This window comes from Salvelinus fontinalis, chromosome 3, assembly GCF_029448725.1.
Source record: "Salvelinus fontinalis isolate EN_2023a chromosome 3, ASM2944872v1, whole genome shotgun sequence".
NCBI classification, from domain to species: domain Eukaryota; kingdom Metazoa; phylum Chordata; class Actinopteri; order Salmoniformes; family Salmonidae; genus Salvelinus; species Salvelinus fontinalis.
Genome location: NC_074667.1, coordinates 46,882,524 through 46,902,049, shown reverse-complemented (window position 1 = coordinate 46,902,049; position 19,526 = coordinate 46,882,524). Strand labels below are relative to the sequence as shown.

Below are 19,526 nucleotides of genomic sequence, written 5' to 3'. Positions count from 1 at the left end.
TAATTGTCCAAATGCCAACTCTTGGCATAATCATATAATCCATTATACTGTGCTGTATGCTTCTATGATTCATAAATCATTTCATGCATGTACTCTAGTTGAGATTATGCGACTCAACCAAATTAGAAGATCTCACCAGGGTAATCCTTAGCTGTGCCATGTCTTCTCCTCCCTAGCCCCACACACGCCCCTCTCTCTCATTGGTGTCTGATGAGCCCTCTCTCTGGCAACATGTGACTGTACTCTACTGTACTTTGAGTGCAGTCTGCAGCCTGAACCTGAGATCTCATATGAAAGCTGGCTTCTCTCGACGACAGGCCGTGTGCTGAGCCCCTCCTGTGGCGGTCTCAGCAGGGGAACACAAGTGTACGGGGAAGGTGGCCAAGAAGGAAGCCAATAGAATCTCTGCATGTGTTCTCTCGAAACGTCTGACGCGTCCACATCACAGAACCTCTCGAGCTTAATCAGTGTGTCTGAGAATAGAGGCGCGTGTTTGACAGTCTGTCAGAAAAAGGGTATTTAAAAAAAATCTGAGGAATATTATTTTTGTTGGGTAATTACCGCACCAGCTGCTAAAATGTTTTTACATGCCATCAAGATGGCTTCAGTCACAGAGGAAAGACAGGAGGAGAGAAGCTAGGGCAATCTGTTCTTACTGTGGTGAAATTCTCCTCTCTCTCTGTCTCTCTCTGTCTCCTGGGTTTTTACTGTTGGCCAGAATATGTGACTGACAAACCAAACAGAAGGTAGAATCAGTGAAACTTGGAAAAATACATAACGAATAGAATCTTCATATTTGATGCAAATTGTATGTAAAGCGCTGTAAACACCTCGTTCAAACCAACTGACTAATATGAGATGGTTGCATATTCATTTCTATCATCACACATTCATTTAAAATATGTTGGACAGTTTGGAAGTTATATGCACACAACTGATGTTAGTTGTGGAATGCATATACTGTACAGTCTATTTGTTTCTGATCTAAGAGGCTTCAGCATACTATTATCCAACACTGCTGCCCCCATGCTGCCACACTAACTCCTACAAGTAGCCACCACCCTGCATCATTCAAGGAGGCAGTGCAATTAAAATATTATGGTTTGGAGGAAATGTGTAATATCCTTGCCCCTGGCAACCATATCTAGTTATCACATTTTAGGGAAGACCCAGATGCAGACAGTGTCAAAGTAACACAACTTTATTACTAGAACAGGGGGCAGGCAAAACGACAGGTCAAGGGCAGGCAGAGGTCGGTAATCCAGTCCAAAGGGCACAGAACTGCAGGCAGTCTTAGGGTCAGGGCAGGCAGAGGTCAATAATCCAGTGTGGTGTGACAAGGAGAGAACACAGGTATAAATACACTGGGGATAATGGTGAAGATGGGTGACACCTGGAGGGGGGGAAGCCAAGCACAGGCAGGTAAAACAGATCAGGGTGTGACACTAATCTAGATTATCATTCATATTTAACATTTCTCCTTTTGTTTTATATCATCCATGAATCCTATTTAGTACTTACTTTTTGTCGCTGTCATACAATTTGTCCTTGTGTAACTTGTAATAAGACACTATGGTACAGTTGTAAATTATTTTCTTTACTCGGGTGAGCCAGCTTTTACTGTTTAGCTAGCCTGATGCCATAGTGCAATCTCTAGTCTTACACTTTACTTCTTAACTTCATTGTCTAATGTTAACTTAAAATGTAGTTTGATTGCTTCGTACATCCTGCCACGCCTAATGTAACTGTCTTGATAGCAAATAGAATATGGTTCAGGCTACAGTGTATATTTTAATTAGGATTTGGCAGTTTGTTTACCGTCAACAATTTGTCTATCAACTATGGCACGGATGCTGTGTAATATTTTAACAAAAACACAATAATTGCCAAATGTTTTAAATAAGCTGCCAATAGCCCGATTTGTCATACCAATGAATCCAAACTAGGGTCGCAAAGAGAGGGTAACTTCAAAAGTTACTTGAAACTTTTGAATTTTGTCAGTAAACTACCATAATTTTGGTATCTTTCAAGGATCTATCACAAGACATCTAGTGGCTCTTTTGGGTAATTCAGATTATCACAGGTGTCTGTATTTATTCCTTGCCCTCTGTGTGGCCTTATCACATGTAAAATATATGAAATAATGATAAAAAACGTTTTGGGAATGACAAGGCTGTAAAATATTATCCTAAATATAAACCATCAACTTAGTGAATATCATTAGTGTTAAATATGAGGGTTTCAGCATGAAATATCCTTTCTATATATTTTACACACTTCAAATGTTTTTACTATGTCAATATGTATTTTTTGTCAATGTTTTGGCATCAAACTGGTGGCATTTGTGAAGAAAAGTCAATAGTTGGAAGAATTGCAGAGTTAATTGAAAATAATGCCATTGTTGAGTTGATGCTTTTTTCATTAATTAGGCCTTTTTCTCTTGAACCATATGTTCTATCTACTAGAAACTCGACAATATGGACACAGATATAAAAATATATATATACTATATATGAATACATTTTATACAAGTTATTCAAGTATAAATGACCAAAGTTATGATAGATTGCCATAGATTTTCAGTTAATTACTGAAATGACTGAAGATTCCGGTAACTTTGGGAAATTACCAGTGTTTTGCAACCCTAATTCAAACATATCTTGAAAACCCAACATAATTGAATCAATCTGAGAGAGTTAGGAGTGAAATTGAAGTGTTGAGCTACAGTAGTCATCTCATGTGAAATCATCATTCACCCTGTTCAAAATACAAACCAATGAATGGAAATGTGTCTTGCAGAAGCTGATTGCCAAAGGTAATTACCAGTGGAGATTAAAATATATGCACTTGCATCTACCATTTCTATCATGGTCTCCAAGGTTCAATGGGAGGCTGAGACTAGAACCATGAATTATCAATAACTCAATAAACATAACATAACTAGATCTTTGAATTGTATGGGGGATGAAGAGGTCTGGGTTCTGAATCTTGTGTAAAGATGTTGGTGGATTTATTAGATGTTTTAATTTTTTCTGTTTTGACATATACTACTGGTCAAAAGTTTTAGAACACCTACTCATTCAAGGGTTTTTCTTTATTTTACTTTTTCTACATTGTAGAATAATAGTGAGGACATCAAAAATATGAAATAACACACTATCTAGTAACCAGATGGGATGGCGTATCGCTGTGGTAGCCATGCTGGTAGTGTGCATTTAATTCTAAATAAATCACAGACTGTCACCAGCAATGCACCCCCACACCATCACACCTCCGCCTCCATGCTTTACAGTGGGAAATACACATGCAGAGATCATCCGTTCACCCACACCGCGTCTCACAAAGACACGGCGGTTGGAACCAAAAATGTAAAATTTGGACTCCAGACCAAAGGACAAATTTATATCGATCTAATGTCCATTGCTCGTGTTTCTTGGCCCAAGCAAGAAACACTTCTTATTGGTGTCCTTGAGTAGTGGTTTCTTTGCAGAAATTTGACCATGAAGGCCTGATTCACACATTTCCCTCTGAACAGTTGATGTTGAGATGTGTCTGTTACTTGAACTCTGTGAAGCATTTATTTGGGCTGCCATTTCTGAGGCTGGTAACTCTAATGAACTTATCCTCTGCAGCTGAGAGCAAAGGCTTATCCTCTGAAGTCCTTTTTGTTCACACGTAATTATTAGATGGCCTCTACTGTGACATTGTAATGCCATGGCATGTATGTCAGAGTCCCATAGTGAAAAGTCATGCTGATAGCGGAGGTGTGTCTCCTTTCACTGGAGTGCTGTGTTAAATGTTAAGGAGCTCAAACAAAACCATTATGTTCCTTGGCTCCACATTTATGTCTTTAATAAGGGCATAAATTGATACATTAAAAGCCGCCATGGGAGGGATAATTCACACATGCTGCTCCCGCCAATGTGAATAGACAGTTGCTGCATTAGCTCTTTGACACACTAGAGACAGCTAGCCAGCTACTGTACTGTACCTACAGACGGTTGTGGCCATGTTGCGAGTGATCTCCAGCATTAATATTAATGGGCACGTTTGTCACTGAAAGTATTAACAGGGTTTCTGCGTCTACATTCTGAGGCTAACTACTGAGAAGTGAGGCTATACTAAAGAGGTTAACACACCCTCATGGAGAGGCACACACACACACTCTCACACACACCAGTGCGTGTTTGGACATCCTCACAGCTGCTAGTGAGGACACAAGGGGATCGGCTTTCCCTTCTCTCAGAGAAATAGCAGGAAGACCAACCCACCTGCTCTAAATGCATGCACACGCACACACATACACACACACACACACACACACACACACACACACACACACACACACACACACACACACACACACACACACACACACACACACACACACACACACACACACCATGCTGCTAATTGTGCTGCTGTTATCTTGGACGTGCTGAGATCTTATAATGTACAAGTGAAGGAACTTGTTTTCAACAGTATAATGAACTATGAAGAACTTACATTGTATGAATGTTGCAGTTTACAACATACTGGAAAACCCAATTTCAAGAAGAGATACTGTAAGAAGGCTACCCTATTCCATGCATTTTCAGCCAAAAAAATGTCTTACTTGAAGGAATAGTTATTGTTTTTCGGTGCTTTGTATTTTCTTAAAGAGACTCAATTAGCACTGCAAAGTTCGATGACATAACAGTTGTTGCGCTAGCATTTGTGTGGGGGATTTTTAGATGGAGAACAAAAATCCTTGATTAAGTCTTCATGAGCCTGATGATTATTCAGATAAAGTCAAAGACAAGTCTTTGTTAATATTACATGATTACATTGCATGCTATTAGCAATTGTTCTGCAATCCTCCAGTTTTCCATGCTGTTGTCAATTCAGCTTTTACTCAATATATGTTCGCCCCATGAATCAACACTGTTAAGTAAAAGGAGAACAATTTAGGCCTATTTTAGTGTTTTGCCTTGATATAATATGATGTCTGAGGCCCAAGTAAATGTTTAGAGGCTGATCACCAGCTCAGGTCTAATTTGCAATATTAGTGTCTCTAATGACATAATCGAGGTGTCAGCTGGTATTTTGTGTTGCAAGGAAACAATATATTTGAGCTCCATAAATACATAATGTCCCCATGAAAATCAATTTGCGACAAATTATGTGACTTACTGCATGCATTATACATCTTTCATAAGTTGACAATGCCATACTAAAACTGTGTGCAATTCATCTTACTGTGAATGAATTTTCTACCAGAAAAAGAAAAGCTTCAACATCAGAAAGACATATCTTTCCTTCCCCCATTCCTTTGCTTACAGCGAAATACGATGTTGATGTGAGTTTTCCACGCTTGAAATACGTTGTAACGTCTTATGGGATTACGTGAGCCTACAAAGCCATTTCAGTTCAACGTTTGAAGCTTGAAAATCTCTGACTCCATCCAACCCCACCACTCCCCCCCTTAACTCCTTTCCAACAAAATGTCATCCTCCAGTTGCTGTAACCATGTCCTGTGAGGTAAATGGACTAGATCCTAATACAGTGTGATGGTCTGAGATAAGGCTTGTCTGGGGTTTGAGCAGTGTGTTGGTGTGGTCCCAGATAACCCACATGAACAAGCAGAGGGTCCAGCCTAGCCTAGAAGAGGGACTAGCATGACTCCCAAGGGCGCTAGAGAGATGACCCCCATGTCCTCATGTTCCAACTGGCCATCTCCTGCTTTCCACAGGACCCAATCCGACAAGCTTTCAAGCCAGGGTCATATTCTGTTTGCGCATATAACAAAAAAGAATATGCAACAAAACAGAACAGCACTTGTCAGTGTTGGAAGGAGAAGATGTATTGAAATAATGACCCCCTGGTGTTTTAGCTTCTAGATAGTTTAGAGAGGAAGCGGGGAAACATTGAAATCTATTACATGTTGAATCATTTTACTGCCTAGCTCTCTGAGAACATAAAACATCCCTCTCTGTGCCGTGCTGTTACAGTAGCTATCTTCAACTGGTGGGTATTTTTATTGCATCGTTTTTTACCTAGACTAACCAAGCATGCCACAAACATGTTAGATGTGCTGTGAAAATGACTCAAATACAAATCAATATCACCAACCAGTGCAAGCTTTCTGCACTGTTTATGTTTATTTATTTTGTGTGGCTTGAAAGACATCTCATTCTGAACACTGAATACTAGCCTTGAGGGCTTTCCTGCATCTTAACATCATCTAAACTACAGCCACATATGACAGATCCCAATGTGTTGCTTTAGCAGTTGGAAACCACCCGTGCTGTTGTGGCTTTTATGGTTGGGAGAGGGTATGTATTATAAACAACCCCCCCTGGCAGTTAAAATGAAGACACCTCCCAAACCTCAGAATGTCAGCCCATCTGTCCTGGGGGAGTCATTAGTGTGATGAAGTACATTGTTTCCCTCTAAATCTATGAATGTTACAAAAACAGCAACAACAGGCCCGGGTGTCAGAATCTGTCACAGTCATACCATTTCCCCTCCATGGCTACTCTCAATTAACCATCATGTGTTCCTCTTGTTTGCCTTATTGGAAGGGTGAGACGTTTATATTTTAAACCTCAACTCTGATTGTGTCTGAAAAGACTAAATGAGGGGTGAGGTTGTCGTTGTTTTTGTTTTATGCATTTCATGGATTTTCACCAGTGCCCCAGTTCCACTGGGCATCATCTTTTATATTCTATAATCTGGTGGAACAGTCAAGTGCACAGAGACTATTGGGTGCTAATGTTTCTGCTAACACCCAGTCAACAACTTTGTTTATTCTGCTACATTGAAACAGTTTTTTATTCACTGGTGCATACTCATCAACGGAATTTAGTCAATTTCTCCCTCCAGTTACTGAGGTAAACAGTGTGTGTGCATACGTGCGGGTATGTCTGGGTATACATGTGTTTATTCATCAACTAGTAGCCTCTGTTTAGTAGACTTTTAGTAAAGTAACGTAAAGCACTATGTGATGTATTTATGTGCAGCTCCAGAAGCATGACCGTGAGAGTGAGGACGTCCCTTCCAGGTGGAGAACAGAGGGGGAGATGGCAGCAGAGGCTTCTGATCTCAGGAAACAATTCAGCTAAACTGTCCGGTAAAGCACCACTTTAGGTCTTTCTCTATAAAGAGGGCTACATTGAAAAATGTTTTGCCCATGATGTTAAAGTTGTTGTTGAGTGCTTTAGTTGAAATAAAAGGTTCATGTTAGTGACTCATGACTTATTGTGTTTTGTCTTTTTTCCAATCCAGAATCTCTATAACGACAACTTACAAAGTTTCAAGTGATTGTGAAGTGGATTATTCTTCAGTTGGCACTGTTGTTGAAAAACTTATTTTGAACTGAACTGATGTGGTTGATTACAGTTGATACATCTTTAAATGTAATGTGTGACTTGTATTATTACCTCAGATGTTTTTTTGTGGTGTTTTTGTTGTTCTCCTTGGAATTTATTGGGGTTAGACTTGTACCAGAGTTATTGTTGTTGTTTTTATATTCCATGAGTGTCACAACATGTACATGTTGAATTATTCATCAATCGCTCTCCCTTGCATCAGTTCTGAATCCCACCAAATCAGTGCTCATAACAACATTTAAAGGTCCTCTAAACCCTACAGTCACAGCTATGAACATGCATGTGGGCACCTCCATGCAAAGCGGAGCTAAAAACGAGTGGATAATGAAGGTAACATGTGGTTAATAAAGAGGAGCAGCTGCTCTGGGATCTGTGAAATTGTCAAATCAGATTTAGTGTGCCGTAGGAGACAACAAGCCTGCCAAAGAGTCAGCTGAAGGCAATAGATCTGCTTCCACATTGCCGGAGGTCATAGTAGTGGAAAGCAGAGATGTTGTTGTTGCTGGTTTTTCTTCATATTTGTGATTAAGTTTAAGTATCTGATTTGGAAAAAAGTTTGCTTTTCCTAATAATCAGTTTAGTTTAGTTTATTAGGATCCCCATTAGCTACTGCACATGCAGCAGCTACACTATCCTGGGGTCCACATAAAACGTACAAATACATAACAAGAAAAACACAAGATATCACATTCAGTTAAAATAAGAGTTATATATATAGGAAAGACAAGAAGAGACCAAAAAAATATCATTTACAGTGAGATAATGAAGGCCTGAAACATTACGAGAAGCATTTTGAAGCCTAATTTCATAGTTTTCAGTTGAAGCTTTGATACACTTTTATTTCCTTCAAATTCCTTCAAAGTTGTAAAGTGCTTAAAAGCATTTCCCTGCACTCTTAGAAAAAAGGGTTCCAAAAGGGTTCTTCGGCTGTCCCCATAGGATAACCCTTTTTTGGTTCCAGGTAGAACCATTTTGGGTTGCATGTAGAACCCTCTGTGGAAAGGGTTTTACATGGAACCCCAAATAGTTCTACCTCAAACAAAAAAGGGTTATTCAAAGGATTCTCCAATGGGGACAGCCAAAAACCCATTTAGGTTCTAGATAGCACCTATTTATCTAACAGTGTTGAGTCCAGGGAATGGGTTTTGTTTGGTACAAGGTTGAAAAATGGACCATAATAAATGGTGTGAATTGAACTCCACATCAACATCCAGTAAAGTGGCATTATGATTGAAACAATGACCACAGTAATGGATTGATTCCTTGTGGTTATGCTTGATGAATAGCACAGCATAAGCCTACATTGATTTTCTTTTTTGTATCGATGTTGGAATAAAATGCCAGTCTTGCCATTTACTCAGCTGGATGCAGAAATACAATTCTGTTCTTGAAATACAATGTGTGAGTCGCTTTCTAGTGGTAATCAAGCTGTAAAAGGCCCCATGAATTTTAAACAATATTATTAAGCATGAGGAATTCTTCAATGGCAATAATTCAAAGAGTCGGGGGAGAAAATCCATCTACCGTAGGTCCAGTAAGATTACACTTTCCCACACAGTGAGGGAAACATAGCCTCACATAAAGGAATATACAGTTCATATTTGGCCTTGGCTTCAGGACCAACACTGTTACCTCGATCCAAATGCCCCTTTTAATATCCCTTCCATTTCACAGGTTTGTGGTTGATCGTAATATGAAATAATTAGTAGGAACATAGAATTGGATATCGTTAAAGCATATTGAATATAATTAGCTACCAGAGAATAACGTTGAAATAAATGTCACATGCTGTGGAATGGAATTCCATTTAGAAGGCACATCCCAAATCTATTAGATGGATGACTCGAAGTGTTCTTATTTACTGAGGTATGGTTTAATTACCTCTCTGACATGGTTATAGGGCCTAATAACTCCCAACATCTTTTATAGGAATACTAGGCTACCGCTGCAATGGTACCATGAATCACTTTACTTTGGTACACAAAAGTACACAACACTGTGAGATTGGCTTTTGGGAACTTCTCTGACTAATGTTTTGCTTGTATTTCAAGAGAAAAACTGTTTAACTGAACTTCATAGATTAGATGTTTCATTACAATGATTTACACAACCCAAATGCTGTTATAATATTTATTTAAACCATGAACATTGACATGAAAAACTAAATGTAAAAGCATCCAAGGACCTAGCATATTCTGTCCCAACAGAGCGAAAGATCCATGGACATTAAACCTAGTTGTGTGTTGTGTGTTTTGGCCACCCATGTATTCACTAGAGGAGTCCCCTCACTTATGGGAAACACTGATTTTCCTCTTTCCACCATCATTGAATGTAACAATATATAGAGCCATACAGCTTCTTTTCAAATGATAATATCCCTGGACCATCAGATATGCATCTGCTCATGTCAGCAAGCGAGTTCAGCATTACTAAGAAATGTGGTTGGAGACCCCACACATAACCATCATTATTTATTATTTATAACCATCATTATTTACCAGTAATAGAAACACATCCTCTGGTTCAACTAAATGGATGTGTCTTCCATTATTGGTGCGTTTGAAGAAACCGTGTACTGACCTAAGTAATGGTGCCTCTCATTATGTGAACGAGAATCGAATAGCAAAATGTCGCTAACCTCTTTTAAGACTGGTTATACAGTGCATTCGTAAAGTTTTTTCTTTGTTATAAATTTGTAAAAATGTATAAAAAGCTGTTTTTGATTTGCCATTATGGGGTATTGTGTGTAGATTGATGAGGGGAAAAAACAATTTAATCAATTTTAGAATGAGCCTGTAACGTAGCAAAATGTGGAAAAATTCAAGGGGTCTGACTACTTTCCGAATGCACTGTATATGCCATGGCAATGTTTTTTATGTAATGTACAGCCACAGGAGGTTGGTGGCACTTTAATTGAGGAGGATGGGTTCATGGTAATCGGTGGTGCGGAATGAGTGGAATGGTATCAAATACATCAAACACATGGCTTGATGCCATTCCATTTGCTCAGTTCCAGACATTATTATGAGCCGTCTTCCCCTCAGCAGCCTCCACTGTGTACAGCCCATACTGCACAGGGGTTTCTACTACTCCTGTGGGTATGAGTGCATGGATGAGATTTAGGTCTCCAAGAAATACTCTCACATTTGTGGTAATGTCATCTATATGAATTTTTGCTAGCAGTGTTAACCACATTACATGTTTACCTTCCTAATATTACTTATGCTGATAACAATAAGAACAATATTATTAACCAGTAGTCATTTCTACAGACTTGTCAGTTTCTACCAGTGAACAGAAAAACAGCAAAGAGTAATACATCCTGATCAGAGGTAGTATATATTGTGACAGGTCTGCATGCAGTTGGGGCTATCAAAAATGGCCTTCAGTTTTCCCCTATCTATTTTTCTATTCTTCTCTCAAATTGTATCCAGGTTCTTGAATAGGTAGTCCTTAGTGAATGGAATGGCTTTTGGAGCAATGTTTTTGAGCAGTAATGAACCTTTTTGTGGTGTTTGGTGCTGTAATGACTTACTATAAGATCTCATTTCTTATAACTGTAAAATAAATATAATATTTAGTGACAGTACAAATTTGGCCGCATTTCATATAACTGACGACAGATCATTTTCTGCCAAGCGTCCTCTAAGCAGTGTAGAGACACTATTCGGATATCTGCAGACTCGTTACAACTTCAGCTTTGTGCACAAATTCATTTTCTCCCTCGGTACCAAGAGAAAGTGGTTGTGTTTCTATTATACACAATTATTTAGTATTTTTTCAGATTTTTCAGCTCTAAATCCAGCTGAGAATATGATGTGAATAATATGATTGCTGGATTCACGAGACTGTCCCCTTTAATATGCAGTCTCCCAGGCTTGGCTCCGTTGCTCAGAGGCAGAGGAAAATTGATTATTTGTCTGGATAGGCCAGAAAATGTGACACATCACTCCCTATGAAAATGTTGGGTGTGAAACCTGACACTTCAAGTCAGCTCCGCTGACAGAATGGTAGTGAAAGCACTGGACCCTGCGACGTTCACAGAGTGCTCTGTACACCAAAATATCAGTCAGAACCGGTCCAACCGGTACATTTGAATTGATTTGGGGAGTGTTTTGGTTTGATTCTCTATCCCCGCTGATTGTGAACATTATTATTTTTGTGACATTTGTGCCCTCCCTTTTTCTGTTAGCTACCCCCCTCCCCCAAATACAAAAAATAACTTATACTGTTGTCCGAATTACTTAGTATCTCATTTGATCAACTTAGTATCTTGTGTGAATGATTTAGTATCTCTTTTTTTTACTAAGTTGTTAAAATGAGATACAACTTAAACACTTATTTTGTCTAATTAGGCCTCAATTGTTATGCTGCGCCAGTTGTGCTTGTCAGACCGTTGCTACAGCCATTCATTCACTGATTCCAACCATTGATATGATTATTCATTGACAGTTCTCTGTTAAAGCTGCTTTTGAATGCCAGAAAATGTAAGTGGGCCAACAACATCTCACGGTTTTACTAATTTGACTTCAGATTCTGATGTTTATCCATGTTTCTCCAAACGGCAAATTTCGAAGTTTCTCCAAATGTAAAATTTTGACACCCTGGGTTGCTCCTCCTGCTCAGCATCATCCTTCTGAGTGTCGCGGGGTTGCTCCTCCTGCTCAGCATCATCCTTCCGAGGGTCGCGGGGTTGCTCCTCCTGCTCAGCATCATCCTTCCGAGGGTCGCGGGGTCCTCCTGTTCAGCATTAACCTTCCGAGGGTCGCGGGGTTGCTCCTCCTGCTCAGCATTAACCTTCCGAGGTTCGCGGGGTTGCTCCTCCTGCTCAGCATTAACCTTCCGAGGGTCGCGGGGTTGCTCCTCCTGCTCAGCATTAACCTTCCGAGGGTCGCGGGGTTGCTCCTCCTGTTCAGCATCATCCTTCCGAGGTTCGCGGGGTTGCTCCTCCTGCTCAGCATTAACCTTCCGAGGGTCGCGGGGTTGCTCCTCCTGTTCAGCATCATCCTTCCGAGGGTCGCTGGGTTGCTCCTCCTGCTCAGCATCATCCTTCCGAGGGTCGCGGGGTTGCTCCTCCTGTTCAGCATCATCCTTCCGAGGGTCGCGGGGTTGCTCCTCCTGCTCAGCATTAACCTTCCGAGGGTCGCGGGGTTGCTCCTCCTGCTCAGCATTAACCTTCCGATTGTCGCGGGGTTGCTCCTCCTGCTCAGCATTAACCTTCCGAGGGTCGCATGTTCAATCTCAGTGGTAGACACTTGTTTTACGTATTTTTTGTTTTAACCCTATCCCAAACCTTAACCCTTACCATAACCATTTAGAATGAATGAAGGAGAATGATGAGCAGGAGGGGAGGAGCAAACCAGGGTGTCAAAAACAAGTACAAATTTGGGGTTACTTCTAAATGAGATTTTTGAAAAGACGTGGCTAAAGGTCAGAATTGGTCAAACCGTGAGATCTTGTTGCCCCACGTACATGCTATGGCATTCAAAATCAGTCCAATTAAAGAACTGTCAATGAATAATCATATCAATGGATGGAATCAGTGAATGAATGGCTGCACCAACAGTCTGACGAGCACAACTGGCGCTGCATAACAAATGTGACCTAATTAGACAACAGAACAATTAAGTTGTTTAAACAACTTGTTATCTTAAATAGTAATATATATATATATATATACACACACACACACACACACACACACACACACACACACACACACACACACACACACACACACACACACACAGTACGAGTCAAAAGTTTGGACACACCTACTCATTCCAGGGTTTTTCTTTATTTTTACAATTTTCTACGTTGTAGAATAATAGTGAGGGCATCAAAACTATGGAATAACACATATGGAATTATGTAGGAACCCCAAAAAAAGTTTTAACAAATCAAAATATATTTTATAGTTGAGATTCTTCAAAGTAGCCGCCCTTTGCCTTGATAACAGCTATCCACACTCTTGACAGTCTCTCAACCGGCTTCCTGAGGTAGTCACCTGGAATGGATTTCAATTAATAGGTGTGCCTTGTTAAAAGTTAATTTGTGGAATTTCTTTCCTTTTTAATGCATTTGAGCCAATCAGTTGTGTTGTGACAAGGTAGGGTTGGTATACAGAAGATAGCCCTATTTGGTAAAAGACCAAGTCCAGATTATGGCAAGAACAACTCAAATAAGCATAGAAAAATTACAGTCCATCATTATTTTAAGACATGAAGGTCAGTCAATACGGAAAATTTCAAGACCTTTGAAAGTTTCTTCAAGTGCAGTCGCAAAAACCATTAAGCGCAATGATGAAACTGGCCCTCATGAGGACCGCCACAGGAAAGGAAGACCCAGAGTTACCTCTGCTGTAGATGATAAGTACATTTGAGTTACCAGCTTCAGAAATCGGCTATTACCTGCATGTCTTACAATGTTTATTAATCTAAAAGGAGCAGGCAAGAGAATGGTTGTGGACATGCAAAAGGTCAAAATCAGATCAGAGTCCAGGAGGAACAGAGTGGCAGACAGGCTCGTGGTCAAGGCAGGCAGAATGGTCAGTCAGGCGGGTACAGAGTCCAGAAACAGGAAAGGGTCAAAACCGGGAGGACTAGAAAAAGGAGAATAGCAAAAAGCAGGAGAATAGCAAAAAGCAGGAGAATGGGAAAAACACTGGTTGACTTGGAAAAACAGATAAGAAGAACTGGCACAGAGAGACAGAAAACACAGGGATAAATACTCTTGGGAAATCAGCGACACCTGGGGGAGTGGAGACAATCACAGGGACAGGTGAAACAGATCAGGGCGTGACACTTCATGTTTGAATTGCTGCAAAGAAACCACTACTAAAGGACACCAATAAGAAGAAGAGACTTGCTTTGGCCAAGAAAAACAAACAATGGACATTAGACCGGTGGACATCTGTCCTCTGGGCCTGATTTCAAATGAGAGATTTTAGGTTCCAACCGCCATGTCTTTGTGAGATGCAGAGTAGGTGAACGGATGATCTCCGCATGTGTGGTTCCCACCGTGAAACATGAAGGAGGAGGTGTGATGGTGTGGGGGTGCTTTGCTGGTGACAATGTTTGGATTTATTTAGAATTCAAGGCACACTTAACCAGCACGGCTACCACAGCATTCTGCAGCAATATGCCATTCCATCCGGTTTGCGCTTAGTGGGACTAAGCAACCAACAAGTGTTCAGCATATGTGGGAACTCCTTCAAGACTGTTGGAAAAGCATTCCAGGTAAAGCTGGTTGAGAGAATCCCAAGAGTGTGCAAAGCTGTCATCAAGGCAACGGGTGGCTACTTTGAAGAATCTAAGATATAAAATATATATTTTTTTGTTACTACATTATTCCATGTGTTATTTCATAATTATGATGTCTTCACTTTTATTCTACAATGTAGAAAATAGTAAGAAAAATAAAGGAAAACACTGGAATGAGTAGGTGCATACAAACTTTTGACTGGTACTGTATATTAAAATAATACAAATGCACTTTTCTCTGTCTGGTTTTGGTTTCTGAAACATAGCTAGTTGTGAGAGAAAGAAAAAATAGGTGAATTCCCAAATACATCCTCAAAGCTGCTTAAATTAATAAAAAAATACATTATGTTACAGGAGATTGGGGAATGTCCAAGGGGGCCCTAGCATGCTGTTTGCCTGTGGCTAAGAAAATGAAGTGAGTATGTAAGCCGTCACGGAGATGGCCTTTGCCACCACAACCAAGGGCAGAAGTTTCCCCTGACTGTGGTACCCATGGGGTGTGGTGCCAATAACATGTCAACCCCCTGCCCTCTGGGTTACACGCTGCGCGATTAATGACAAACTAACAGACCGCTTCGCTAAGATGGCTCTCAAACTGTTCTCTCCAGAGTGAGAGAAAGAGAAAAAGTACAGCAACATTTTACTCCCCAAACACACAGCAAGACAGCAGACTCTAACATAATTAGCTCATCTTAGAATAAATGAGAGCAACGTTGTTCACTTCTCTACTCAGCATTTTCTTTTGCCATATCCAAGGCCTCTGAAAATATAACTCCCTTATATTTGTGAAAAGACATTATTTCATAGACATTATTTCATGTAGCTAACTCAACCCATAACCCATACCATGTAAAACGGGACTGCAATAAATAGTAGGATGCTTGAATGTGAAAAACCAGTTTAATCTGGATGTAATACCACATCAGTACTTGCAGTACTCAATAACAAATGAAAGGCCCTGTGATGGTCAAAGCTGTGTGGTACAGTAGCCTACAGTAGCTATAGTGCCTCACAAAAGTATTTAGACCCCATGGATTTCTTTACATTTTATTGTGTAAAGAAGTGGGATTAAAATGTATGTAATTGTAGTTTTTGTCAACAAGCTACACAAAATACTCTGTAATGTCAAAGTGGAAGAAAAATTATACATATTTTTTTGATTAATATAAACTTAATAATTAAAATATAGTTGTTGCATAATTATTTTGGCCCTGTGTTTAGGCAAGCCTTAACAAATCACATAATAAGTTATATGGACTCTGAGTGAAATAATAGGGGTGGATGATTTTTGAATGACTAACCCTACATACAACATCTGTAAGGTCCCTTAGTCAACTATTGAATTTCAAGCACAGATTCAAATGCAAAGACCAGGGAGCTTTTCGAAGTTCAATGAAGAAGGTTAGTGATTGGTTGAGGGGTAACAATAACAAATCAGACATTGAATATTTCTTTAAGCATGGTCAAGTTAATAATTATGCTATGGATTATGTACTAATTATGTATTAATCCACCGAGACACATCAAAGATGCAGTCGTCTTGAACTGAGCTGCAGGACTGGAATAAAAGTGCTCAGGGTTGGTACCATGAGACCATTGGTGAACAGCTACTGAGTTCAATGGCTGTGATGGGAGAAAACTGAGTAGTGACTCCACAATAATGACGTAAATGATTGAAAAGAAGAATACAAATATCCCAAAACATGCATATTTTATGCACTAAAGTATTATGTTTGGGGCCAATCCAACACATCACTGAGTAATTGCTGAATAATTTATTTTCAAGAATGGTGGTTGCTTCATCAATGTATTGGTATGCTTTACATCTGCAAATACTGGGGAGTTTTTGAAGGATAACATGAAACCTAGAGGAAAACATGCTTCAGACTGCTTTCAACCAGAGACTGGGAGAGGAACTCACCTTTCAGCAGGACAATAACCTACAACACAGTAGAGGCTCCTCAGAGGAGGAAGGGGAGGACCATCCTCCTCAGTGAATTTCATAAAGATTTAAATTGTTAAACATTAAAAAAGTTATCCTTTTTATATAAAACTATACTAAATATAATCATGTCACTAAATAACTGATTAAAACACACTATTTTGTAATGAAGGTTTACAGTAGCCTTAACAGCACTCTGTAGGGTAGCACCATGGTGTAGCCGGAGTACAGCTGGCTTCTGTCCTCCTCTGGGTGCATTGACTTCAATGCAAAACCTAGGAGGCTCATGATTCTTACCCCCTTCCACAGACTTCCACAGTAATTATGATAACATCCAGAGGACATACTCCAGCCTATCAGAGCTCTTGCAGCATGAACTGACATGTTGTCCACCCAATCAAAGGATCAGAGAATGAATCTAGTACTGAAAGCATAAACTACAGCTAGCTAGCACTGCAGTGTATAAAATGTGGTGAGGGCCTCCCGAGTGGCGCAGTGGTCTAAGGCACTGCATCGCAGTTGCTAGCTGTGCCGCTAGAGATACTGGTTCGAGTCCAGGCTCTGTCGCAGTCGGCTGCGACTGGGAGAACCATGGGGCGGCGCACAATTGGCCCAGCGTCGTCCGGGTTAGGGGAGGGTTTGGCCAGCAGGGATGTCCTTGTCCCATCGCGCTCTAGCGACTCCTGTGGTGGGGCGGGGCATGCATGGTCACCAGGTGTACGGTGTTTCCTCCGACACATTGGTGTGGCTGGCTTCCGGGTTAAGCGGGTATTGTGTCAAGAAGCAGTGCGGCTTGGTTTGGTTGTGTTTCGGAGGATGCATGGCTCTCGACCTTCGCTTCTCCCGAGTCTGTGTGGGAGTTGCCGCGATGAGACAAGACTGTAACTACCAATTGGATACCACAAAATTGGGAGAGAAAAGGGGTAAAAAAAAGCATTAAATAAAAAACATTTGTGGTGAGTAGTTGACGCAAAGAGAGATAAAGACAATAGTTGAACAGTTTTGAACAAATTAATTTCTTCCAAAATGAATAAGAAGCAAGAGAGAAATAGAAAGAGATTGTCATTTTCAGTTTCACTTACTTAGCAAGCACCTCCCACATATGCGGTGACATCACCTGGTTTAAATGTCTCTAGAGACAATATCTCTCTCATCATTACTCAATGAATAGGTTTGCCTCCAATGTACTCAAATCTTACCATACCTCTGTTTGTACATTATGCCTTGAATCTATTCTCTCGCGCCCAGAAACCTGCTCCTTTTACTCTCTGCTCTGAATGCACTAGACGACCAGTTCTGATAGCCTTTAGCCGTACCCTTATCCTACTCCTCCTCTGTTCCTCTGGTGATGTAGAGGTTAATCCAGGCCCTGCAGTGCCTAGCTCCACTCCTACTCCCCAGGTGCTCTCATTTGTTGACTTCTGTAACCGTAAAAGCCTTGGTTTCATGTCTGTTAACATTAGAAGCCTCCTCCCTAAGTTTGTTTTATTCACTGCTTTAGCACACTCTGCCAACCCAGATGTCCTAGCCGTGTCTGAATCCTGGCTTAGGAAGACCACCAAAAACCCTGAAATTTACATCCCTAACTATAACATTTTCCAACAAGATAGAACTGCCAAAGGGGGCGGTGTTGCAATCTACTGCAGAGATAGCCTGCAGAGTTCTGTCTTACTATCCAGGTCTGTACCCAAACAATTCGAGCTTCTACTTTTTTTTTAAATCCACCTTTCCAGAAAGAAGTCTCTCGCCGTTGCTGTTTGCTATAGACCACCCTCTGCCCCCAGCTGTGCTGATTGCCCCCCATCTAAAAAATATCCACCTTTCCAGAAAGAAGTGTCATGACGTTGGCCTGGGGGTAGGTTTATGACAGTCATAAATACCTCTTTCCCCCTTTTTCCCTCTCCCTACTACACTGATGTGACATGAGAAAACCCCTTGGTTAACATAGAGATTCTGGGAACATCAGAAGTTGGGGGGGAAATTAACTATATTCTGGTAATCCGACCAATTGAACATATGCGTTGGTACTTAAGGTATATTATGTCAGTTCGGTTGTCATCTGAGACATTCTCATCAATGATAGGATGCCATAAACTCTACTGTGGAAAGTCTAAACATCAGAGGTATCGGATTCACATGGAATTGTTGTTTAATTCAAATGTTTGAATATGAAATTATTTGTGAAGAGATTAAATGTAATTTTAGCTTCCAAATGAGAGATTTGGGTTTTCATAAGTTTGGGCCTCTGCTCTACCAGTGGCCCGCCCCTGTGAAGAGACATGGGTTACAAACTTTTCAGACACACCCCCCTCCCTCCACTATATAAAGCCATTGACAAAAATATAACTTCCTTTTCCGAAGATATGAGGGTGACGATCCCATGTCAGAATGATTCAGGTAATAACTACAGAACTAAGCCAACATCAGCATGAGCTTTGGTTGTGAATGGTATGAACTTTGAACTCGTATTCACTACAGAAGTGATACCTCCTAGCCGTTGAGTTAGCAACAGCTGCTACAAACGCAGGTTAGGAAGGACAGTCAGAGTATCCCGTCTACTACACAACAACATTACTACAACGTATCCAGTGACCACCAGAGACATTCTTCAAAGGACAGAGGACTCGGTTTGGCAACACGGTCTTCCATCTACCACCAACCTACTGAAGCGCAGCTCAGAGTAAATATTAATTGCATTTTCCTTTTCCAAATGGGTGGTAATTTAGAATGCATAAGATACTGTATTTACGATAGCACAGCTTCGCCTCTGTTCCAGTCTCCCGCTCTTTCACTAAAACCCAGCCCCCTTTCCTTTGTGTAACAAGCTGTCATATCTGTTCCGCCCACTAGGGGCGTTTTCCTTTATGACGGCAATTTGTAATCAAGTTCTGATTTAATTGTGTATGTGTGATTCTGTGTGATTAGTTAGGTATTTAGTAAATAAATAATTAA

At 40.5% G+C, this 19,526-nt stretch overlaps 1 protein-coding gene across 3 annotated transcripts in view; it reads left to right on the top strand.

The window, feature by feature from the left end:
- fhit (fragile histidine triad diadenosine triphosphatase) overlaps positions 1-11,598 on the top strand; it is a 359,526-nt gene extending 347,928 nt beyond the window's left edge. For all 3 annotated transcript variants that reach the window (XM_055917160.1, XM_055917158.1, XM_055917157.1), the window contains 2 exons: positions 7,002-7,111; positions 7,267-11,598. In XM_055917160.1, the coding sequence (XP_055773135.1) occupies positions 7,002-7,103 (102 nt within the window). In that variant the 3' untranslated portion in view covers positions 7,104-7,111; positions 7,267-11,598. The remainder of the gene's footprint in view (positions 1-7,001; positions 7,112-7,266) is intronic.
- The last annotated feature ends 7,928 nt before the right edge of the window (positions 11,599-19,526 follow it).